The 25,849-nt window shown below is 38.8% G+C and overlaps 1 protein-coding gene and 1 long non-coding RNA gene across 5 annotated transcripts in view; both read left to right on the forward strand.

The window, feature by feature from the left end:
• The window catches only part of LOC110827217 (KICSTOR complex protein SZT2), a 68,953-nt gene continuing 43,104 nt past the window's right edge, over nt 1-25,849 (forward strand). For all 3 annotated transcript variants that reach the window (XM_087355732.1, XM_087355734.1, XM_087355733.1), the window contains exons 1-19: nt 1-211; nt 1,998-2,132; nt 2,561-2,764; nt 3,810-3,887; nt 4,394-4,486; nt 4,975-5,112; nt 5,503-5,671; nt 5,827-6,047; nt 6,147-6,292; nt 6,524-6,647; nt 7,532-7,742; nt 8,848-9,094; nt 9,534-9,803; nt 10,003-10,117; nt 10,554-10,780; nt 11,660-11,875; nt 13,008-13,086; nt 13,208-13,356; nt 13,729-13,900. In XM_087355732.1, the coding sequence (XP_087211858.1) occupies nt 179-211; nt 1,998-2,132; nt 2,561-2,764; nt 3,810-3,887; nt 4,394-4,486; nt 4,975-5,112; nt 5,503-5,671; nt 5,827-6,047; nt 6,147-6,292; nt 6,524-6,647; nt 7,532-7,742; nt 8,848-9,094; nt 9,534-9,803; nt 10,003-10,117; nt 10,554-10,780; nt 11,660-11,875; nt 13,008-13,086; nt 13,208-13,356; nt 13,729-13,900 (3,027 nt within the window). In that variant the 5' untranslated portion in view covers nt 1-178. The remainder of the gene's footprint in view (nt 212-1,997; nt 2,133-2,560; nt 2,765-3,809; nt 3,888-4,393; nt 4,487-4,974; nt 5,113-5,502; nt 5,672-5,826; nt 6,048-6,146; nt 6,293-6,523; nt 6,648-7,531; nt 7,743-8,847; nt 9,095-9,533; nt 9,804-10,002; nt 10,118-10,553; nt 10,781-11,659; nt 11,876-13,007; nt 13,087-13,207; nt 13,357-13,728; nt 13,901-25,849) is intronic.
• Nucleotides 21,442-25,634, forward strand: LOC147872655 (uncharacterized). Of its 2 annotated transcripts, none has more exons than XR_015537058.1 (2): nt 21,442-22,186; nt 22,910-25,634. It is a non-coding gene; the product is annotated as an uncharacterized LOC147872655 (long non-coding RNA). The 2 variants fall into 2 exon arrangements; XR_015537059.1 differs by having other exon boundaries at nt 21,442-22,155.

The following is a 25,849-nucleotide window of genomic DNA, read 5'->3' on the forward strand; positions in this document are numbered from 1 at the left end:
CCCACCACCGATCCGTGGTCGTATTTCAATATGGTAGTGCGTAATTTCTAGTGCGACGAAGGGAACAAAACGTTGGTTTTTGAAATGGGTATCAGATTCTGTAATGTACAGAAGTGACCGCAGAAAGATGAGCACACGTTCAAATCATTTATTATAACGTGTCATGTATTGAAACATTATGGCGGTAAATGAAACGGAGGCAGCTGAGAATGTACGTTTTTTATGTACTGAGAACACGTGAAGGGGTGTTTACCTTTAGCATACAAGTTGAATGACACATTTTAGTCCTGTGTTCCTTTTATTGGCATGGCAATCTCTGTAATTACGTGGCCAGATGCACTAGAAGAAGTGATATGATTATTTAAACCGTAAGATTTTTCAGGTTAAGAGGTTAAAGTGGTATCAGCAGCCCATCAACAAGTTACATAAATTGCATTAAAATTTGAAAAATAAATTTGTATTTATTTATATTTTATTAAAGACGCTGTAAGTAGCTCAGACTGTACGGTAGAATGATAGTATGATTAATACATTTTAAAGGATATTTAAGGAAGTGGTTATTGCTTAATTTGAGGTGCTGCCTTACAGGGTTTTTTTTGAGGGACAGAGGAAAACCACGAAATATCCGAGTATTGCTGGTCTATGTGTTGGGATTTGAACCTAGGATCTTCCTGATATGAAGTGTAAATGTTAACCAATAGGCTGTGATGTTTGGTACGCACATTTTTGTGGTGGCGTCTTCTCAATAGATATAGATACATACTAGAGATTATAATAATTAGGATGTAGAACAAGTTACAACTGAAGTAATACATGGCTTGCAGTGTTTAATGTGCTGTTGGAAAATAATTGTTAAAAGTATTAACAATTTAAATAAATATCTCCTGTCACTGTTTTTAATGTTTAGTACTTGCCTCAAATACTTTCTGAGTTAACTCTAGTGACACTGTTGTCAGATTCATTGTAGTCTCACTCTTCACCAAAGTGCTGGTCATCAGACTTTGCCTTCATACCCTGACCTCTTAGTGTTTCTGATTCAGTTGCCAGTTCTACGTATAGATGTAGTGGCTACAGACTTAGTGCTATAATCTGAAATTGCCAAATTCTTATTGGAGGGCTTTGAGGAAAGAGCATTCAGTGAAGCAACATACAAGCCTTGCTGCTGCTTCCAGTATGTTGATGACACATTTTTGATCTGGCCCCATCCAGCAGAGAAACTTGGCATCTTCATGGACTATCCTAACAGCACTCAAAGCAATGTCCAACCCAGCATGGAGACAGAAAGATGGTTGAAGATTTCCGTCTTCTGGGTCGTTGCACTGTGTAGTCTGGTCGACAACAACCCAGAAGACGGAAATCTTCATACTCACCGCTGTGAAAACCTCAAATCTTACACAGAAAGATGGTTATTCCCTCTTCTGGATAATGATATCATCAGGGGAACTATCAACCCCCTGAGTCAGATTTTCAAGGTGGCTGCTCACACAAACTATTTTAATGCTGTGTCATACCACCATTCTGCCAGCAGTTGTTGTGTTTCATCAACCTTAACAACGGATCCAGGTCTGTCTATGATCAGGGGAGCTGTCATGCTCAATTGATTTTCTGCAGTGTACCTTCAGACAAAATTACTACATGGACCATCTTGGCCTTTGTTGATATCACCTAAAATTGCATAAGTGGGGTGCTATTACAAAAGCACATCAAGGCTGTAGGCATCCAGCTAAGGAAAATCTCCTCTGGCTTGTCAGGGATGACCTAGCTCTGGAAACATCACTTATTCTCTGCAGATTTGTGAAGGAATACAGTCACCATGTCCAGCCAGATAAGTTAGCCGTGGCAGAACATACCATCAGCATCAACCTTTTAACCTCTTGTCAATCATATTTCATTTTATTTCAAAAAACTAATTGGTGTCATTAATATATCTGATATGCATGTATTGATATATAATTTCCTCTTAATAATGTTGCTGTGTCTCCTTTTTATTGTTAAAGAGCATGGAGATCCTTGAAGCAAGGTTTATACATTTGCTTATGAAAAAGGAATATCGCATATCGCGTAGCATTCGCATGCAGTGGTTCCTGGAACATCTGAACAAAACGATTACTGTCCCACACTTAGTGGATCTGGTAAGATGTTCAGCATTTAGTATAGTGATTTCTTTAGCTAGGTATCCTATGACATATATTTAAGAATTTTGGTGAACTTGCATTTAATTTTATTTTTTGGGGCTGTTTGCTAAGATGGCTGCTCCTGTGTCTAGCATAGTAAAATAGAGTGGTTTAAACTATGTTTAATGTCATTTTTATAGCATTAGAATATAGTGCGGTTAAGTGACGTACCATTTATGGTAGTCACTCCAGGGAAATGCTGAAGTATTGTGTTAAAATATATTGCTTCAGCATCCCTCCACATATTCCATTGCACTATAATTGCCATAAGAACTGTTGTATTTTCAAAACACTGGAAGATTTGTATATGGAAGATGTTTTGATGTTTATAATCAGATTTTCTTTCTCTGTGGTGGTAGTCCTGCATGTTTGTTTTCTCTCCACAGAGTGCAGCAAGTGGAACACAGGATGAATTGGAGCCTGAATTGAAAGTACTTTCTGTGATTCCTCATGAACAGCCACCAGAATGGAAACCCGAATCTAGTCACATGTACAAATATCTTGTCACCGCTCATTCCACTATAATCTTCTTGACACACAATTATTGCATTGTCTATTGTCTGGACATGAGTCCTTCCCTGTCAGCTGTGGTAAGTGCTGTCAAATGTAAATTTATGTTACAGCGTCTTATGCTGTTATAGCCGTAGGTCACGAAGTTCATTTTTCATTGTATGTCTGATCTTTGTAAGAGGTTTTCATACTTCTCTAGTAATGATGTCAAAGCATGGGGTCTTATGGCAGAATTGTCCATACCTGACAGTAAATTCATGTAACTATTTGAATTTTGTTTCTGTGAAGTTAAAATGTCAGCATATTGGATATATTGGGAGATAACATTATATAATATACCCATAGTGCATCTTCCTATGGAACTGAAACAAATTTTTCATTGAGAGTGGGCGTACTGAACATTTTTCTTGTTGTCGTGTTGCACAGAATGGCGGTAGTAATTTTTTTTTCTCTTTTTTTATTTTCCCATATAACATTATTTACATATGAATTTTATACATTCAAATAACAATAAATTGGCAAGCATGGATTAAATGGGATCCTTAAAATCTCGGTACAAATGAAGACTGGTAGTTACAGGATTCCCCTTTTAAAATGTACATACAATTTTTTTTACCGTCTGACACACGCTGCTGATGAGAAATAGTAGTACTGTTAGTATCAGTAAAAAAAATTAAAATTTTGAGATGACCTGCAGTCCAATTTTTAGTGTCTTACACAAATATTTCTTGTTGTGATGAAATCAGTTCACTTTAGATAATTGGGCAGGCAAATTTTTTGGACTGCAATATTTGCAAGAAGTTCATATTAAAATAATTCTGTGATTATCTTGATACATACTTGTGACGCAAGGTATATGGGACGTACGTTTCTTCAAAACTTTACCAACCGTGTGTGAAAGTATATGTCATCATAACCTCAAACCTCACAAAATAATTCCATCTGGCAGAAGTTGATATTCTTTATTTTGTGTACAAAACAGTCCTTTGATCTTTGAGAGATGCTGTTTAAACCTCAGTTGCATTTGTATGCTTAATATTTAAAAGTCTGATTATCAGGGGCTCTGAAGGTTAAACATATCCTTTGGATGCTGTTATTTGTCTGGTTTCATGTTCTTTGTTGTAGGATATACAGCATGGACAAGTAATGATTGATGGTATTTTTGCATCTTTAAAAAGAAGTCTTGATGGACTGACAAAACCAGTAAGTTTGTACACATTTAAATTATTGACTAAATAATATTTTTGTGCTGGAACCAACCAAATGTTTGTGTGGCTGTCTTGTGGTTTTTATGTTAGATACAAAAGTTTTTATATTTTGAGTGTTTTGTGGGAGAAATAGAAAATTTCTTCTCAGTGCAGTGGTTATGACCTTTTTATTTATGGAGACATACATTACATTACTATGTGCTAAAAATAAACACACCCTAGCCTAGAATGTGAATTGCATTTTTTACAAATTTTTCACATTATCAATATATTTTTATTGTATTGTAATGCATAGAAAGTATGCAGATAAAAGTATATATATAATTATACGTACACATTCCACATTTTATGTATTGAACTAAATGTTGCCCACATACAGACCAAATTTGCCAAAGTTGCTCACACAACAAAAAAGGTTGGGCAGGCCTGGGTTAGAACAACAGTTAGTCTGCTCTGTATTATCCTTAATGATTTTGACTTACGTAAAGAATTTTGTTTCAGTTTATTATCCCGGGTTCAAACTTTGTTTTTGAACCAGAGATCTGTGTCACTGTGATCGCTCATACACCATTCTTCACAACTCCTGCACAGCAGGTATTTTTCATATATTTATTTCACTGAGGAGATGCAGTTATTGAGTACTTAATCTCCATTTAACAGTCTTATTAAATTAATTAGACCAAAAATAATACATTTTATTAAGAGCCACGGTGGTCTAGCGGTTAGAACGCTGGCCTTGTAATCCTGGGGTCTCGGGTTCGATTCCTGGCGGTGCCCGAATTTATAACTTGTGTTGGGCAAGGCCGTGGTCTGGGCAACACGGAGTTTTCCTCCGTGGCATCCCAACAATTACTCCATTCACACACAGAAGAAGGCAATGGCAAACCACTTCTGGATCATCTGCCAAGAACGTATATGAACAGGTCCCAGTCCGAGAAAAGGATGGAAGGATCCTGTTCATATGGACCTGTCGTCAGACAGAACACTAAATAAATAAATAATAAATACAGCCATACCGATGTGTGAGCACAAATAAGTATATTGGTGATACCGATTAAATATCTGTAGCTGTGTCCTTCTAGGTTTTGGTACAAGGATGGCACGTCACACAAGATAATTTGGGCACTTTCCTCAAATCGGTTCACCAGCAGTTGGAGAGACTTGAGAACACCGTGGCTAATGTTGCCGGCATTGCGTATGATCAGCTGGAAGCTCTCAGGGTAAGTGAATTGACGTAGAGACACAACTCTGTCTGTTGGGATGATTAAAACCTTTGACAGTGATATTTGAGGTTCTGATGGTGGTCAGTATGAAGATGGCTATCTTCTCGATTGTGCCATGGAGTCTTGTAGAAGTCTACTGATGTTAATGAAGAAAGATAAGGGAGCAACTGAAAACCATTTACTACGTGGTGGTTTTGTCAGTTGTAATAAGCATTCTTCTTTATATTTTTGTTGGTCTGATTTCTGTTGAATTCAGGTGGGATGGTGTATTTCATTCAGGTCGGTGTGCCTGGCTGATTGTGGGTAATGATAATAGTAGAATGTATCACTGATCGGAAACATGGGTATTATGTTGAATCTTTATAGCTACGTGAGTGTTAATTTCAGGCCGAATCTGAAAAGTTAGTGGGTGGACTCTTTGAGGAAAGCAGCGATGGAGAGATGGTACCACCCCCAGCAGCTCGAGTACCGATGGTGGCGCCCGATGCTGGATTTGTGAACATGCTCAGATATGGCATGCTGGCCCTGCGTCTCTTACCTGAGAGCAGCTGTAAAAGTGAGTGCTGTGTTATTGTACCCATGTCTGCACACTTGGTTTTACAATTTTATATATTTCTGATGATAAAATGTTAGTTCTCTCTTGTAAGCCTTGGTTCTTGTGCATCTTCTTGCTGTGTTTTATTAATGTTTTGTCACTTTGTTTCTTTGCAGGTATGATAGTTGTGACAGATGGGGTCGTAGCCAGCCCAGACGTAAATGTGCTCGATTCAGTATTGGCACAACTTCGTAGTGGTACGGTGTCCTGTTCCTTTCTTCATGTGGGCTCACCCTTCCATCCACACTGTTGTTCTGGTCTTGTTCCTTATGTGGATCTTATGCAGTTTGTGGCAGATGCAACTTGTGGAGCTTATCTCAATATGATTCCAGAAGTTGTAAGTACTTGGAGCACTGACATTATATGATGTGAGTTCTGTAGATTCCAAAATTAATATTTAATTTTATTGTAATTAATGTTTTGGTAACATTTGCAGGACTCTGATTCAAAAGGGACCATGAATGTTTATCATGATAAATTTCTGATGTGGAGGTTCCAGAAAGTTAACTGCGGATCTATGTCATTGATGTCGAATTGTTCCCCTACTCTGTCATCACAACAAGCAGGCGAGTGGCGTGTAAGGTAAGATGGCTGTCCGGCTGTATTAAATATAAAAGTAATAAGGTTTTTGAAGATAATTTATAAAGTACAAATTTTAGCATGGAATGCAACATTTTATTTCATGGTTGTCCTGATTAATAGAGAGGGCAAATAGGATGAAGTAAAGATAAATGTTTAAGACTAGTTAAGTGACCATCTAAACATACATAAAGTTGAGGAAATGTAGATTAATTTATTTATTTTTTCTGTCAGCAATGCCTGTTTCTACGGGAGTCGTGAACCTCTTCTACTTAGAAAGAAACAAGAAAAAGATAACTTGGCAACAACATTGCTCAGTGTTCTGTGTTGCCGATTACGAGAAGGATATACTATCAAGGTACTGGATGGCAGCATTCACTTATCACCTCTGGCCTCAATCGCTCTTACATAATCTCTGTAGTTGATACAGTGCCATTACATTTCATACAGATGAAGTAAAATAAAAAGGCATCAGCATAAAAAAGAAAATTCTGTACTGTATGATAAAATGGTCAAGACTTGACATTTTTATGGTTATGAATAGGGTTCGGATGTTCACGACCTAAAAAACCGAGAAATATGCATGCAAATATGCCCCAAAAAATAGCTAAATATGACCCCAAAAAAAGGCAAAATATGACCTAATTTGTTACGAAAAAATTTGCTAAAATTAAAAAAAAAGCATTTTGTATTTTAATCATGTTATTTATTTATATATGCATGTACAACTATTACATTACTTGATTTTCTAGCAATCTTAATCAAAACCTCAGTTGCTCTAAGTTGTAAATACCTCGTTTTGGATCAGAATCAGATGTTGAGAATACGTGCTGCTATAAAAAGAAAATAAATTTAAAAGAGACTTTTATGCATATCAAATTCATTAATTACATATATAAAAAAAAAATCAAAATATTACATACATTTCTTCATTTTTCTTTCTTGGCAGCATTAAAACACACGAGTAACTTATTTGATCACAAAACAGATAGGTTATCTTTTCATATTAATTTCTTGCATAAATCAGATACAACAAATTCTCAAATAGTAATTAAGCTGTTTGTGGTTGGAAATGGGTGAAAGTAAAGCTCTAGGAAAAATGTAAACTGTGAAACTGTAAGTGTGGGTTCTGCAATATTTGTTTGTATAGATCCACAGATCATATTTCTCAAAATTATGATCAGTGCGGAGTAAAATATTTCAGTATTCTCTTTCTCTTTAGTGAAAAGCCTCTTATTTCAGAATATTAATGTTCGCGAAAACCATGTGGAGGTGAGCCTTGTGTTGCCCTGGAAGAACCACATCTATATTGAATATACAGTCAGCTGTCAGTGGCCACCGTCATCATCTGATAGTGTGCGTCCCAGTTCCAGCCCACTGTCTGCGCCTGGTGGCTCTAGTCCATGGGTGTATTCTGGGTGTGGTGTCGTACACTATTCCATTTCCATTGATGGTGAGTTCACTTCTGGCTTTATTAACAAATACAGTAATACACTGAAACATTAACCTTTGCTTTAGCATCTATAATTTAAATTTTTGTGGTACGTTATTGGCCATAGGATAGTAAATGTTTTTTGTGAATACAGTACAGCCTTGATATCAGTTTTTATAACTTTCTTACACATTTTCATAAATACACTGACTGTTAGAATACGTAACTCAGATGTCGCAGCGCTCATATGAGATTCGTTGGTTTAATTTTGTGTCACATCTGTACTTAAACAGGCACATTAATAACTGTAATGCCACATTTTTTAAATTTAAAATATTGTTAGACTGTAATTTTGGAAATACAAGTAAGCACTGAGTGTTTAATGTATTTTATTGAAGGAAACTTATCTTTGTGTTAGTACATTGAATAATTTGTATTGCTGCTATGCATGAAACACCAAATTGGACTCTGGGTATGGCCTGTGTGGATTAAATTAAACATTTGGACTGCTTTGTAACATTCAAGCTAAGAAGTTGGTACTGAAATATAAGGGACAGTTCTGACTGCCATTTTGCACAATGTTCCAAATTTTAATGCTGATAAAAACACGCATAATCTCGATTGATGCCAGCCAATTAAGGACGCCACTTGAAGACTAGAATTTAATTTTTTTGGATTGTATATCAGTGAATATTCATTTGAAAATGTTTCAGACCCAATCTGTGGAATGTGTGAGATAAAGGTTTTATTATGCAAAAGATTTTTCTGCAGTGAAATTGCTTTTGTGAGGCTTAGTTTTGAAAAATAAGTTAAAAAGTTTGAAGTTCAAAACTATATTAAAGGCAATGTTTGCTTTGGTTCCTCTGTTTGAGTGTTACAGAATCCCAAACTAAACTGAGTTATTGAATAATTTCATCATTGTAATATTTTCCACTTACAGTCGATTTATGTCCGTGACCTTGTGGAAATGTTATTAATGAAATTCATTCATTGTAAAGCTGTTAATTGTAATTGAGTTACAGATGTAGGATTTTATACTGTGTGCTGTAAATTTAAATAATTTCCAAATTAAGTGCATAGTATTTGTTTGTGAATTATTCAGTTAGTAAACATTACTTTTTTTCAGCGCCATATGAATTTCTTCATGACATCACATGCCCGTTGAAGAAGCAATTTAAGTCTCAGTACCGACAGGCTGTGGTGTCTCGCTTCTGGACCACTCTGAAAAATCTGAGTAGATCAGATCAGTTGCTAGTGCATCTGAATTCTTTTCCTAGCAACCCTGCGACGTACACCATTCCTGAGAGCATACGTAGTGGGATGCCAGTATTCTACCTGCTTGCAAACTCCTCGATTCCAGTACTGTCTGCAAGGTAATAAGTAAGCTGTTCTTTTATCTCTTGCAGACGAAATCAGACAGTATGGTGTTTTGGCTGTATTCATTTTTGTTATATTTCCCTCTGGACATTGCAGTTCAGAAGGATAGCTGCTGTGTATATCCTTGAGCGTGATGATTGGTTACAGATAGGGGTGTGATGCTCTTTCGAGTAGGGAAAACAATCGAGCTTGCTTCGTGAAAATAGTGAGAGAGCACTTATGCAACATTGGCAGATTTATGTTTAAGGGATTATGGAAAGTAAAAGGACAGTGCAGAATAAAAATTAAAAACTGAAATTGTCATTATGCCACTTCAGCAGCCTGGCTTTTTAAGTGTCTTCATTAGAAGAAATAAGTTTTTACATATTATCCTTTCTTTGATGGAATAACATAATGAGAATGACTCCAGTAATTGTTAATATTGTTTTGTTTTAGTGATATGACTTGCCCACAGTTTGCCCAGTTTTGGAAGTCCATATGTCTCTTGGAACCTTCTGTGTGGAAAAAGTGGCTTCATACGCATCGTATAGGACTCGTCCTCCAGCATGACCGGCCTCTACCCCGATACTTACACTTGGCTTATTCTAGTGGCCGTTTTCAAGTCGTGCAGTGTCGCCAGGCAGCTGCAGCGCTGTATTCTTTACTGAAAGACTGGAGTACCTTCGTACTCATAGAGAATCACTCATATGTAAAACTGATTTATAGGTACATGGTGAAATATTTTTTTTAATCATAATAATTCTTGTTGAGTGACTTGCATTTTACATTAACTTTACTTTTATCTGTCACTTTCAATATGACATGATACTTCAAACTGCAATACAATAATAAATTGATAAATGACTAAAATTTCTCTGCTTTATTGTTTGTGGATCTCTACAGAAATATATTGTTTTGTTTTCAGGGATGCTGAGAAACCTCCAACTTCCTTCTACATTATTCGAGTTACATCGAAACTTCCCTGTGTTGTCATACATGTTGCTTTCCTAAATGGTACTCCAGGATATCTGCGTTATAAGGTGATTCATCAGTCTAAACTACGCTTTTGAAAACCAAAAGCTTCTGAAACATACTACCAACTTCTTAGCATTTTCAGATAGGACATGAAGATGGCATGACAATTTTTTTTTCTTTTTGCATTGATTTTTATTTTGAAACAGTTTCAGTACAACTTTTCACTGGAGGTTCAGTGCAATGTACAAGGAACAAAAATTCATACTAGAAATTTCATGTCTAAAACTTGGCATATTTTAATTAGTGCATGATCTTTTGGTTTTAGATTCATTATTGAAACTCATTATCATTGCAAGCTATCACAATTTGTATTCATACGAGCATCAGAGCAGTGCATATATTTTTATATATGTGTGCGCGCGCACACTGCAGTATGTGTTCATCCAGTAATTGTAATTGCATAAATTGTGTTGGTGATTTTTTTCCATTCCTTGTTGCCAGACAGTTCAGCAGCTGAAGGACCGTATCGCCCAATTGACTTTCCCACAGCGACCATCAGTAAAGGAACCAACCGTGAGGAAAGTTACACGGTCCGCAGCCGCTTATGCATCGGCACGCCAGTTACAAGAACAGGCACAGCAGCCGTCTCCAACACAACAGCGACCAAGAAAGTGGTCAGACGTCAGTTGTGTTCTTCTTCAGAAGCCCGTAGAGAAGATTCTCATTAGGTATTTATTTTATAGAACATTAGCAAAAACATATCCACGTGGCCTATTGTTAAGAAAACTGAGGATAGTCACATATTTCCAAGTTTTAATCAATTATAGACAGATTCTTTAGACATTTAACATATATAGGGAAGTAATAAATGCATATAAAATTTTGGTTAAAAATTGTGTGGGATAATGGCACTTAGAGACCAGGTCATAGATGGGAGGATAATATTAAAATTGATCTTTAAGAAATATGGTGAGAATGAGTAGGCTGGATACAAAAATTTTTTTCAGAAACCCGGCATCATAAAGTTGTGAAAATTTTAGCTGTTGAAGACAAGTATGTGTGAGCTGAAACATCGTGCTTGTCGCCTGAGCAGAAAACATGTTTCTTGAGGCCTTAAATCCTACTACAGGTGTGCACTGTTCATCACACCACTGGCTTTTGGTACTTGGCATCAGAACATCAACTCTGAAGTTGCTCAGGAATAGAAGTTCTGGTAAGGGTTTTTGGGCTCACGTTCTTGTACATCAGACTGAAAGGATATTCAGGATCTTTTATGGTATCATGCCACTTTCTTGGAGGGACTGAGGAATACCAAGAAAGAACGTGAACTCTGGATCTATGAAACAAATTATACTTTGTTAGTCATGAATTGAGAGATTTATCAGTAACTAACTATAACTCCATGGAGTAAGGCCATTCTAGAGAAGCTAAAGAAGGGCTTTTAAGAATTCCAAAGGTTAATTGCCATGTTCACAATAGCCTGCCACCGATCCATATCCTTAGCCAGTTTAATCCAGTCCACACACACTCCTATCCTTTTTTTCTGGAGATCTACTTTAATATTAACTTCCAATCTGTGCAGTAAAGCAGTGGTTTGTGCGTTTCAGGTATGAGCGGATGCCATCTGATTTTGGGACTGTTATATTTCCGGATGGGACAATGCCGTTAGCACCTGCAAGTCAAACCAAGTCACGAACTGCAGGCGGAGGTCTCCTTACGACATTGTCACGTTACTTGCATCACCGGCGCTGGGTTTGGGCAGCTCAGAGTGGAGCCGACGCAGAAGAAGAAGCTATTGCTCGTGTGCTAGCCACAATCACAAAGTGAGTTCAATGAGAAGAAGCATGCAGTGCGGTGTTTACTTAAAAATAAACTCCTGGGGTCTATATCCGTTACAGATAGATATAATTGAAGCATCCAGATGATTTTGTTTAAAATGTGGTTTTTGACCATTGAACCAAAGATGCTACAGTTTACATATAATTTATATTTAGCATATATAGGACTGGAGAATAAGATCGAATCGAGAATTGAAAGAGATCCTCAGTAGAGGAGACATTGTGAGATGTGTGAAGTCTCGGAAGCTGGCTTGGCTAGGCCACGTGGAGCGGATGGATGGGGAAAGGTTGCCGAGGAAGTTGCTTCATGGGAGAATGGAGGGAAGGAGGAGACGTGGAAGGCCAAGGAAGAGATGGATGCAGGACTTGGAGGAGTAACTGAGGACCATGCGGGTTGGAAGGTGGTGGGAGAAGCTGTGGAGTAGGGAAGAATGGGTGCTCATTGTGAGGGAGGCCAAAGCCCACCCCAGGCTGTAGTGCCGAGGAAGGAAGGAGAAGAAGAAGATATATAGGACAGTAGTATTCTTCCTACATAATATAAATGGGGAATATTTCATGACTTTGGGCATAGTTGTTGTATTTAGTAGAATTGCTACATATGTTATCCCTTCCATTGTCCTGCTGATGTCGAGTGCCAGCGATGTGTAAAGAATACCTTTGGAATTTTAGTATAGGGTATACCTTAACAAAAAAGCCACGGTGGTCTAGCGGTTAGGACACTGGCCTTGTAATCCTGGGGTCTCGGGTTCGATTCCCGGCGGTGCCCGAATTTATAACTTGTGTTGGGCAAGGCCGTGGTCTAGGCAACACGGAGTTTTCCTCCGTGGCATCCCAACAATTACTCCATTCACACACAGAAGAAGGCAATGGCAAACCACTTCTGGATCATCTGCCAAGAACGTATATGAACAGGTCCCAGTCTGAGAAAAGGATGGAAGGATCCTGTTCATATGGACCTGTCCTCAGACAGAACACTAAATAAATAATAATAATACCTTAACAGTCTCGCTAGTTATATCAGACTAGTGATGCTATATAAATGTTTTGTAGAACTGAAATTATGTTCTGCAATTTATGGGTTGAGTTGACCCAGTATTTGCTTTATTCCCTGTTTCAGAATGCGTCTCCAAGAGGGATTTAGCTTTGCTCATTCTACTGCTGGAATCATCAACATGGTTTTAGAAGTGCAGATGAAGGTATGTGCGCGCGCTACTGTGTTCCATTATTTTGTGTAAAACGTGTATAAAGAGGCATCTATATTTCAAACTGTGGCGTAGCTATATGAGTCTTGATATGATGGTGTTGTGTTCCTCTCAGGGTGAGGCATGCTGTGGAGCCAGTCATTTGGAGGACATTGGGAATGGAAACCGCAATGAAGACGAGAAGTGGAAGGACAGTCTGCGGCCGTGTGTCATACAGTATGTGATGTTTCCACCTCACACCACTTCCAGTAACAGCAAGGAAAGGTTGGTACAATAATTCATACCATGTTCATTGCCAGATTATTCTGCCTTTCGTTGATTACGCAGTATAGCCATCTTGTTAATTTTAAGATGAAAGTCTGATGTTTTTGTTTCTGTCTTTGTATTTATTTCCTTTAATGTAACTGCTAATAGAATTTCTGCTTTGGGTAGCTTCTATGTGTAATTGTTTTGAGCGGGGCATGGCTGTTCTGACAGGTGTTTTGTAGTTTTTCTCAGTCATTTCAAGCAGATGCTGGAACTATGAATTTTTTTTTGTATTTTATGGGTCTTTGTTTTAGGGAGGTTGAGGGAGATAACAACAACACATAAAGAAGCAAGGCATTGAAATTACCAACATTGTGGCCATTGTTTCAGTGGCTCAGAGGATGATGGAACAGATGAAGTGGAAGTTCTGGAAGCAGAAAGTGATGGGGAGTTACAGATTATAACGGAATGTTGGATAGAACCACAGCATGGTCTGGTGGTGAACTGCCCGCCAGAGAGGGACTACATGGAGCACCTGCCATACCACAAGCTAGCTGATGTGGTAAGTAGAACTCGCAGTATCTTTATTTTATCGAAGGAATATTTGACGCAGTCCTCATAGGTCACCAGATATTACATATTTTGATTTATTTTTTGGAGGGTACGTAAAAGATGTCATATACTGAACACAGGTGAGTGATGTGCATTGGAAAACAGTCACTGCTTGTGAATCCATCACATCAGGGATGCTACAAGGCACGTGGCAAGAGCTGGAGTTTCGGCTTGTCGCCTGTGCCGCGAGGTTCGGTGAAAGACGGTAGAAGTTGATGAGATCTGCATCTGTGAATGAAAACTCCATGCTTCTGTCTCTGTTATATGAGATTATGCGTTCATAGTAGTGGAGATGTCCGTATTGGTCTTCTGGGTTTTAACACCATGTCAGGTTGATTATACAGGCAGTAAACACAATCTAAATTTGAACCGTGTCCTGTATTTAAAAAGGCTGTCACATTTTGTAAAAAGAACACAGTAATAGTTCTAGATTTGATTCATAGATGTCAATATGACATTGTAATTTTGGATTGTGGTATGTCTTCTTCAACGGATCACTTAAGATCTGATTTTTTCATTACTTTCATGAAGCATGTTAATGCCTGCATGAACTTTTATAAGTAGAGTGTTGGGGGGGGGGGGGGGTCAAGTCTCTCTTGGTTGAGGTCTTTTATGGTATCCTCAGTCTCTCCAGGTGGGCAATGCCTTCAAGTAAGATATACAGGCATACCTCGGAGATATTGCGGGTTTGGTTCCAGACCACCGCAATAAAGCGAGTCACACAAATTTTTTGGTTTCCCAGTGCATGTAAAAGTTATGTTTACACTATACTGTAGTCTATTAAGTGTGCAATAGCATTAAGTCTCAAAAAACATTGCGAGAATTACCAAAATGTGACGCAGAGACACGAAGTGAGCGCATGCTGTTGGAAAAATGGCGTCGATAGACTTGCTCGACGCAGGGTTGCCACAAACCTTCGGTTTATAAAAAAGCGCAATAAAACGAGGTATGCCTGTAACTGATTCCCCTGTTGTTGCATAATCATTCTCTGATCTCACTGGATGTTAAGTAACTTCTGTATTCAATACAGCATTTTTAAATCTATTAACTGTGTCTTTGTGACTTTCCTTAATCTTTGAATTAATTGTTAAGGTTGTTGATAATTTCTTAAAATTAGCCATGACTCATTTCTCCATTTACTTTTCTTGATAGTACGCCATATCAGCCACTTTTTACATTAGCCATTTAATGAGATGGAATCAGGCAGAGAACCATATAGGAACTGAAAAAACAAGATAGCGTGCGTGAGATAAGAGATATGTGTGTCATAGATAACAGTCCCTGTTGTTTTAAACTTGACTAATGTGAGATCTCTGTAGTGTCTTCTGCTTCCCTAGTGTGCTTAAGTATCTCAGCATTTATTTTATGACTTACAGAAATAATGTTTGCTCTTAGGGTTAAAAGCTTGATAAGCACAGGTCTTTAGCAGTTCGTCTCTGGATGAATGAAGTATGAACCTGTTTGCAGTCACATCGACATTAGTGACATGAGAAACGTTCTGGAAAATATTCCTTGGCAGTTAAGAAAAGTACAGCCCAGCTGCACTTGTACCCAGGATTTCGTTAGACATACCATTGCAGACTCTGGCTTGTGTATTTCAGAATTTGCACTTCAGGGCTTCTGTTAGACTTGGTTTGTTATTGTGGGTATCATGTTGTTCAACGTTAGGCTGAGTTCGACAGTTTCAAAATTATGAAATTAAAATTGCAGTTTACCCAGTGATTTGTCTTAGTACCTCGCATTGTTAAATCAGGCCTCGTGGGTATTATATATCGAAATGATTAATTTCTGTCGGTATAGTTATTAATTTTCTTTGTCTCATTAGGAAGCCAGCATCTTTATTTTCCTCAGTCCCTTTCAAATGCTTGGGCAAATCCCTGCAACCATCTTCTCGTCTCATTCATAATAAGTCCTTTCTCAGTTGATGTATAAAGTGTGCGTTTGATGTAGCAGTGTTAAATAGTCCAGCAGTGTCACCTGTGACTTGTAGTTGCTAGGTTTCTAGTCACATTCTGACTGTGTGTGTGTGTGTATTCCCCCAGTCCCTGCCAGACTAGCAGTTCCTTCACACATTTCATGACTAAATAGTTTTTGTTTACTGTTTCACCTTCTCTTGCATTTCTCTACACTGCCATCACGTAACTTACATAGTAACCAGTCTGTTCAGTAAAACTGTCACATTCACATATTTGTTACATAAAAGAAGTTTTATGCTTCAGATATGTGGAAAGAAGAATATTTTCAGTTCTTTTCACATCTGAAAGAATTGCCTGTGAATGTCTGTTCAGCTGTAAAGTTATTTTTCAGTAGATGAGCTTATTTATTCACCGTTTATAAATGCAGTAACAAAAGCAATCCGCCAACTACATCGCCCGCAACAGCATAAATTTTCCAATTTTATTTTTTGATATTCACCTGGTAGTGAGTCATGTTCATATAGCCATCTGATAGCTGGTGGTCTGTGTATCTAAACTGTGTCACATGTTTGGGATGTGATTGCCACACCTGTGGCATGTTTAGTGTGTACCAATATTTAAGTTTACCATTGGGTATTGATCAGAATTGGATAAAGGAAAGAAAAAAATATTGGGTGCTTTGTATTTCTAAGACAGAGGTTCGGTGGTCTCTCTGTCTATGCGTGTTTCCCTCTGCATGTTACGTGTGACAGAAATAAACTCTTGCAATTCATTAAACATTCCTTTTTTGTGAGATTCAGTACAAAGCAATTAATATTGAAAATTAAAGAGGTAATCTTGAGGTGATTCCAGGCATTGTTAACTCTCAGATAACCAAAAATTATTTTGTTACGCGGGTCCCGCGCCGTAGCCGCGTGGTCTGAGGCATCATGTTTCGGACCGGCGATACAGAATGCGCGCTGGTTCGAGTCTCGGGGAAAGAAATTTCTCATGAGATTTTTGACCGGTGTATGGGACCGGTGCCAACCCAGCATCATGAGGAAATTGGGGAGCTACAATGGGTAGCGTAATCCGGTCAAGAAGGCTAGCAATGGCTGGGGGTTTGTCGTGCTAACCACACGTCACCCTATATCTGGTTGGATGATCGTTTACCTCTGCTTAGGCATGTGAACGTGAGGCCAGCAGTCAAGTTAGTCGGCTTTGGCTCTCTGGAGCTGTTACGCCACGGATTTAATTTAATTAATTTTGTTACATGGAATATGAAAATAGGGCTTTACTTAGAAGTTTAACGGTGTTTCGGAGGTCCTTGCTGCCTTGATGATTGAGGCAACAAGGAACACTGAAACACTGGCAAACTTCTACGAGACTTCATGGTGCTACAACTCAGAAGACAGTCATTTTTGTCAGAACCTCGGCACCTACTATCCCCCATGCAATGTTTGTTTTCCTCTGGAAGGATCATGTGATGTAGAATTACATGAGCACTCTTCAACAAAATCAGCAGAACTTATTCAGACAGGAATATTCTGAGATTCATAAATTTATTAATTTTATTTTAAATGAGCAGGAATTTCCAGAGCAGTTGAAGGAATCTACTATTGTACCTGTTGATGTTGGTCTTCTGGGTAGAATCACTGTGTGAACTTGTAGGCAGATACCAGTGTTTTGGAGGGAAGTACTGCCTCCATCTTCAAGCTTGAAGATTTCTGAAATGTAGGCATAGATTGGAGGGTAATGTTAAATTAGATTTAAAATAAATGGGGTGTGAAAATTTGGACTGGATTCAACTGCTCAGGGTAAGGTCCAGTGTTAGTCTTACGTGAATGTAGTAATAAACCTTCAAGTTACACGAAGCAGAGAATTTACTAACAAACTTTTTCAAGTATGGCTCGGCACAGTGGAGTTGGTTAAGTTAATAACTTTTTTTTAAAAAAAAAGCCCGTGATGAATGAGAAATGTTAAATTTAGGCAAAAATGTTATCATGTATTGCGTCCTCCTTCATATTTTGGAGATTATAGGTTCAAATCTCAAGCCAGAGACTGGCTGTAGTGTGATTTTCCTCAGTCCCTCTGGGCAAATGCCAAAGAAGTACCTCAAATTAGGCCATGACTGCTTCCTCTCATTTCACATCCAATTTGTTAGTCATGAGTCGTCTTACCATTCAATGCTATGTATTCTGAGCTATTCACAGTGTCATTAAGTAAACCTAAAATGATTAAGGGCTTAAATTTTGAGAACTTTCGTACGCACACTTTTTTTATCATATCAGAGCTTACCTTACCTGTTACTGTTTACATTGAATGCTCTTGTCTCTTGTTCTGTGATAAGATATTGCAGAAATATTTGAATCTCTTGATTCTGTGTAAACATTACAGAATACTTGCATTTGATATTTGTTTTATAATGATAGCTTATCTTAAGACCATAGCTGCTTTAAGAACTAGACATATCTGTCTAAATTGTTTATCTTTATCGAGTATTTTCCATCAGGTTTGAAAGGCTGGATAGCAATGTGCCAATACCATGATGTTACAGAATACAATGTCATTTGAAGATCAAGTGTGATTTGCAAAAAAATTGCAAGTTATTTCTGAAATGTGACTACGTCAGATTCCTCTTGTAGTTTCTGTGATGGAAGAGGGTGTTTTAATTAACTGCATTCAGTTGAACACGATCATTTGCGGCAGACTGATGGCTTTTTGTCGAAATGAGTGAAAAGTAGGCTTATAGAGGAATTCAAGCATTCCATATTATTTACGTTCATGGTTTTAACCAGTCTCTTCAAAAGTGAATAGTTCCTTATCACAGGTTGCAATCATTATTATTATTTTGTATAGTTGGGATGTTTGTTTTAATAAGCTGCTAAATATTTATGGAATCATTGAATTTAAAAAGATCAGAACACATGCTGCTCTGCCACTGACCTAGTCTTGGTTTAAAATTTCATTGAAATTGTTGTTTAAATGCCTTACAGAAACATTATTCTTCAGTCAGCTCCTCTCTGCTGTTGGTTCTTTCATTGGTGGTGCTTTCCCTAGTAGTACGATTAAAATCTGTCACCTGTAACAGGCATTTCACCTGAAGGTCACTTCCATGTGTTTCTGCACGTGGAAGTGACCTTGAAAGCACTGAGAATCGACAGGCAGCAGACATGAACCTGCCATTGTATCCACACTGGGTAAACCTCAGTAATGATGAAGATGACTGTCTTCTGGGTTGTTGCGCCACTTAGTCTGGTAGAAGTTTGCTGATGAGTCGATGAGTCAGCAGGGACCTCTGAAACGTCGGTAAACTTCTACCAGACTACGTGGCACAACTCAGAATGATGTCATCACCCAACTAGACACACCTCCCACACAAAGACCATTGACCCCAGACAACTCTGACATCACTGACACAGTTCACAATCCCAAAGTCATTTGGTGATCAGTGACCTTGCACCCAGGCCTTGCCTCTTCTAAGCAGTTCATATGAGACTGAAAAGAATTGTATGTTGTGGTTCTCCTCAGTGCCTCCTATATGCAGAGACTGTAACAAAGCGTACGTTGTACAGAGTAGGAGATGCGGTTAATGCGACCCTCTGTATCGGTAGTTGAAAAAAGTACAGGAGCGTTCTCATTGTATTTGAAATGGAATTTGTGAATAGGTTTTGTGTAAAAGTACGTGCTAATTCTTGTGTGCTGTGAGGGGCTGGGCTGCATAAACTTGTGTGGCACGGGATTGGTGGTGTTGACACATCCAGTTGATAACACTGGGCAAACAGGAAACATCAGTACTGTACTCAAGGTCAATAAACTGGTGGCACACTTTACGTGTCTTTCATGACGTTATAAGAAATTCAGCAATGAGAGGATTTAATCACTTTAAAATACAGTGGATTCCAGTTAATTGGGACACATCGGGACTAGAACGCTTTGGTCCAGTTAACCGGCTGCCCCAAATATGTGAAGTTCCACGTAAAGAGTTAAAAAGGTTTGTTCTTTAATATTTGTCCTAAATAAATGGCAGCCCCGATCGACCGACGGCCCAATTAACCGGAATCTACCGTACTTTGAAAGTTATTTGCACTTATGTTCTGTTGCGTACTGTAAGAATGTCTTTCCGCAAAGTACCAAAGTTTGATCTTCTGTGTTTCAGCGTGATTTCTGAAAATACTTTGATGTGGTTCTTGATGTCTTCTTAACCTTACTGCATTGTTCATTTTGAGCATAAAAAATTATGTGTTGTGAGATTTGGATTTTCACAGTGGTTGGGATCATGTGTTGTTTGTCAGAGTTTTGGCACCATGTACTCTTATTGATTGGTGTTTCGGAGAAATGTACTGTCTCCGTCTTCAGGGCAGAAGATGAAGATTGGGTCTTCACAAAAATGTTGGCATCTACCTGTTCGTATACACCGTACCAAAGCCCAGAAGGAGAACATCATCAAAATTATATGTTTTTTGGGTTAAAAAAGCCTCCCCATTTCTGCCATCTTTTTTTTTGTAATGTGGTAGCTTTAATTAATGTTTGTTTGACTGATATTAGGATTTGAATATTGACAAGTTATTGGTTTTCTTCTATAATTTATTGACTTAAAAATAATAATTGGGAAAACCATTTAGTAGCATTCATAAACTGAGGTCTGAGGTTTCCATGGTGATGAGGATGAAGATGGTCATGTGGGTTTTGACTCTTTATAAGTGTGGGTAGATACTGGTGTTTGGGATAAACATTCTGTCTCCATCTTCAGGGCACAGATAAATTTTCAAGAAAGACCAGATAACAATTACAAGTGTAAAATGGCATCTGAAGTGGGTGGATGCTGGCACGTCTCAGCAGGGTCGTCGTTATTGTGTGGTCAGTCCGCTGTGCCACCAACAGCAAGCCTCTTGATTTACAGAGGAACATCGAAGTAATTGTAGTCCCTGGGCTGTGACACTAGGTGATCACCGGCGTTTGAGAGGAATGTGTTGTCTCCATCATCAGGGTACCTCTCAGGACCTTCAGCACTGCAAGGTGCCACAGTCCAATAGACCTCAGTCCATATTTTTCATGCCATGAAACCCTCAGGTCTCGTATATTGTGTTGTTTTGGAAGGATTTGGCTGTGTTACCTCAAGCGCTGTTGACATTTAGTGGTGCGGTTTTTAAGGTTCTAAATAGACTCAAGGAATCGATGTATCATTTTTTTTACTGCAGCGTAACTAATCAGTAGAAGAAATAAAAATTGGCCATATCTTGTTAAGTGATGGTAAAGCAGATTAATTTATTATTCTTTAAATATTTTAAAAAAAAACTTATGGCTTAAGAAGTCACTTGGGTCAGTGAATGGTTCAGTTGAATTTCGATTTGTATTAATTACTTCAGTGCCTGCAGATTAAACTGTTCCAATATTTGCATTTTGTGCGTGTTGATAGCACGGACTGTGGAAATAATTTCAGATACGCGTTTTGGAACGAAGAAAGGTCGCTTTTGCATCAAACGTTACTAATGTCGTTTACAAATTAGATAAGTTTCTGGAGTACTGCGAACTTAACATTTTCGTCCGCACCTTTTGAACGTCGTTTCGGAGTGACATTTTCGTTCTCGGGGTCCGTGAAGACCGTGGGAAGACATCGGCGTTTCGGAGGAAGTCTGTGGACACAGTACGTTTCTCCGAAACATCGGCATCTCGTTTAAAATATGTTAAAATGGCGTGGAAAGCCTCTGACAATTTGTGTACTCCGAAATGGATCGGCGGAGGTTTGACGGAAGAGCGAGAGGTTTCGAACGCTCCTGCCAAAGAACCACTTCGTGTTTTTTTTTTGGTAGGAAATCCGAATATTCTCGTCTGCGCGTGAGATATTTAAGTTATAGCGGAGTCCCAAGACGAAATGAGCCCACAAAGTTCAACTGATACACCTGTCATTTCGTTTGCTTTGGAAGAAGTAGATCACTCGTAGTTTACCTCTGGTCCGATGCCTATTATTGGCTAATTGTGGGGAGACGTTTACGTAACCGACAGATAGTCGACGACACGCCAATCAGTTGGCTTTTCGACGAGACTGGCTATTGGATGCTGTTATCGCATGCTCTTTGGACAGGCGCGTGATGAAAAATTAAGGGTTGGGCCCGTATAAATCACCTGCGTGATCGGCGATGTGTGAGTAAAGGAACATGTTGACGTCGCTTGAACGGAGTTCACAGTTTTCCAAAAGAAGCTATAGACTGGAAAGGAGTCGCCGTGGTATTTTACGTCGTGGACGCAGAAATAATTGCAATAACAGTCTGACGGCCGCGTAGCTCTGTTCAAGTGGATCGATTGTCAGGTGCGCTGGACTTCTGCAGTAATGACTACCAGTTAAGTTTCTTTCTTTCTCATTTTCGTTACAACCTAACCTAACTTTAATATCAGCCAAACACTTCCATCACTCGTCACTGTCACAATCTTGCAGTTCATATTCATGTCTGAACCATCATCCATTCATGTTTGTTGGCACCATTCTTCATTGGTCTTTCTGTTCGAACTACTCGCCATGCTATTTGTCCTGCAAGAAAACCAGCGTTATTGTTTTGTTTGACACGTGACCTCTTATTCACCACTCAATTGTTCTCTGCAACTGCCACTTCTGTTGGCATCCCTGCCTCAGCTGTGTTCTGGGTTTTGACGCCGTGTAGACTCGTGGGTAGATACCGAAGGTTCTGGAGTGATGTAGACTGTGCGTTTCTCTGAAACGTTCGTATCTTCTTACGAGTCTACACGGCGTCAAAACCCAGAAGATCGTTATCTTCACCGCTGTAGATCTCTCATCTGAGTTTGCGCACTGTTACTTCTTCCAACAACTGAAACTTATCATTATTGCTCTTATCATGATCTGAAGTGTTTTCATTTTAATTTTTGCCTTTGCAGAAGTGTTTACATATAATTTCTTCTGTCGTCTGCCTTCATAATTTTTCATGCATGTGGACTCCGTACAAATCATTTCCATCAGCTATGCGCTGACTCACAGTCGGCGCAGATCTCGTCTTTGCCTTTCTTTGTTGTTGTTGTTGTTGTTGAAAGTATTTTGTGGACATTTGCAGATTAACATGGGATTTTAATACACATTATCGGGTGGCTGTAAGTTGGAAGTGGGGATCTCGGCACAGAATTGCGTAGAATAAAGATGCAACTTTCAAGCAGTGCCAGATCTATCTCTTCCAGCTCATTGCCACCTCGAACTTCTCGTCACTTCCGTCTGCACTGCGCGTCCGGATCGGTGGTACTCTTGCTCGCTGCAACACATGGTCTGGGTGCGTTCTAGAATGTTAGGTGAGACATAAACCATCGGAAATTTAATCAAGTGTCAACTTAAGAAGTATTCTTGTGTAATACAAATGTCTCTTTTAAGGGACTGCATCATTTTGACAGTATTTGCTCACGAATAGACCAAAGGTACAGCGAAATGTTCGCTTAGAATATTAACAGCGTTATTGATTATATTTCATGTGGTTATCTGAATGCTGTGGTTTTATCAGTGCCAGATTATAGGGTGCCTTTTATTTGTGTTTCCTCCAGTTGATAAAGTTGCTTGGGCTCGTGCCATATGGTGGCCTCACTCATACTGATTCTCAATTATTCCTGAAATTGAGAAGCGAAATTTAAACTGTGTAGAAAAATCAGAAGAGATATATTTTTTTATAAGACATTAAATCGTCGGTAATTTCATAAGAAACTGTTTTGTGTTAAATTTTAGGAATTTCTAGAAGTAATCAGTCGGCTTGATGTATTTATTTGCTATTTTTATCATGTGTTGAGCCGTGATTGTAGTTTCATTTTATAAATTTATTTAAATGTTACGTAATGAATATCTGTATTCAGATACGAAGTGGTTAATGGACTAAGTGGAGAAGTGGTCTCTTCACTTTGATTTGAAGTGAGATTCAACTCCTCCAACTTATTTCAGCCACTGAATACATCCGTCCTCAAGGAATTGTTCACCAATAATTGTGAAAGTCTGCTGTGTGTGTTGTTTGTACGGGGATACTGACTAACAGTTTTCTTAGGATGTAGTGCGTATGCAGAAATCAATGTTTCTCACGACCTACTCTTCAGCTTGGCAAGCAGGTCTGCTCAGACCGCTGGTTGGACGTTCGGATCACCAGATTAAGAACTCGCAGGCGTTTCCTCGAAATTTACAGTCAATCAGCTTGCAAGAAACGGACATTATGGTGAGTTTTGACGTGGTTTCGCTGTTCAGAAAAATCTCGGAGGATACACTGCAGCTGCCGTCACGATATCCTCACAAAAAAAAAAAAACTGTTGATCTCGCAAGACACATTTTCACGTCCAGTTGCTTCCTCTTCGATGGTTCCTTTTACGACCAAGAAGACGGGGTCGCCGTGGGATCTCCGCTAGCTCCCGCCGTTGCCAACCTCTTCTGCATGGAGCGTTTTGAATTCTAGCTCTCCTGAGATCGGATGGGTCACTGGGAAGACATCAGGACTGTTAATGTTTGGCGAAGGAGTATACGTCGGCCAGACTTGGAGGGAGGTTCGTCGAGGTTAGATTCGGAGAGCATGCGAGACATAGACTGCGGTTGCTGAGCACGGCATAAACGCGGGGCATCGCATTGACTTCAGCAGCCCCGTCGTGTTAGACAAAGCAGCATTTTCATTGTAAGCACCGCCTCGTGAAGGAAGCAACTGAACTCCTGGGAACTTCAACAGAGCCACGCCCGGCCCAATGTAACGAACATGTTTTCCAGTCATTCTGCGCGCCAACGCCTATTGGCGAACGTGCAGCTTTGCCCACCCTTTCTGGGGTCAAATCCAACAAACCGAAATCCTTTTCACAAAGGACAAGTTTGCCTGACGGGATAACCTCCCATCAGCATCAACAGACCCCGGTTTGAATAGTCGAGGCTTCCGCCACGACAAACCTCCCGTTTTCATCATTTCCAGTCATTGTATTCTGGGTTGTGATGACTTGCAGTGTTGTAAGTGGTTACCAGCATTTCAGAGGAACATGTACACTGAAGATGGAGGCAACATATTCCTCCAAAATATTGGTAACCACTACAAGGCCGTATGGTGTCCCAACCCAGAAGTCCACAATTCAAATCTAGAATTATATTCACAAATAAATTATGAACAAAAAATTAAATTTGGAGAATGTTCTCCTTTTGGGAGTAATCCAGAAATATTTGTGTGTAGACTCCTACCCCAGAAGAGAGAGGGCGAAGAATGCACAAAAGCCATGTGCTTCCACCGTTGCTTATAATTGGAAAATGAATATGTCTTCTAATCACTTTGTAGCAGAAGAGAAGAAGACTGTTTTTGGTTGGAACAGAGTACAGAAAATAGTGGAGTACCTGTCAGTTGATGTTAAAATAACTTTGCAGTAGGTGACATGTTTCTCTGACTGCTGTTTCGTTTATAATTCCTGTATTTTAATAAATGAAAAAACTGAATGTCTAAGGGTTCTATTAAACTTATGTACTGATTATCCCAGTTTCTGTGGGACCATTAATACCTGTTTTTGTGTATTATGTGTTGTAATTATTATGTATTAAAATTCCAAAAACTTTCTCACACTTGTTTCTCTGTCATTCAGATGGCTCTGCTTCAGGTATGAACGTTGAATTGGTCAGAATGCGTAGTGTAAACATTTACGTGTTATCTTTCGACACCAAAGATTAATTTAAAATATATTCACGTGTTAGGTAGAGATGTATCGTGTATCGATTTTGTGAATGTGACAGACCAGAAAGAAAAGTTGGTTGTACTCTACGCATTAATAAATAAAAAGGCCTTTAAACAATTGTCATCCGTCGCATGTGTTCACTCCTCGTCTTACACGTAATATCCTGTCATTACTTATCACCACTCCTACCTGGATGAAAAGGCACAGAAGTATATAACTTCATGTAATTCTCTTCAAGTGTAATTGTCATCCGCCCAGGCGAATCATAGTCATGCCAAATACTGATATTTCATTATTTTAGTGCAGCTTATTTTTAAAACATTAACAAGTGATTTTAT

Source organism: Zootermopsis nevadensis, unplaced genomic scaffold (assembly GCF_977971745.1).
Source record: "Zootermopsis nevadensis isolate Lab colony 2312 unplaced genomic scaffold, Znev_1.0 Znev_ptg000025l, whole genome shotgun sequence".
NCBI classification, from domain to species: Eukaryota; Metazoa; Arthropoda; class Insecta; order Blattodea; family Termopsidae; genus Zootermopsis; species Zootermopsis nevadensis.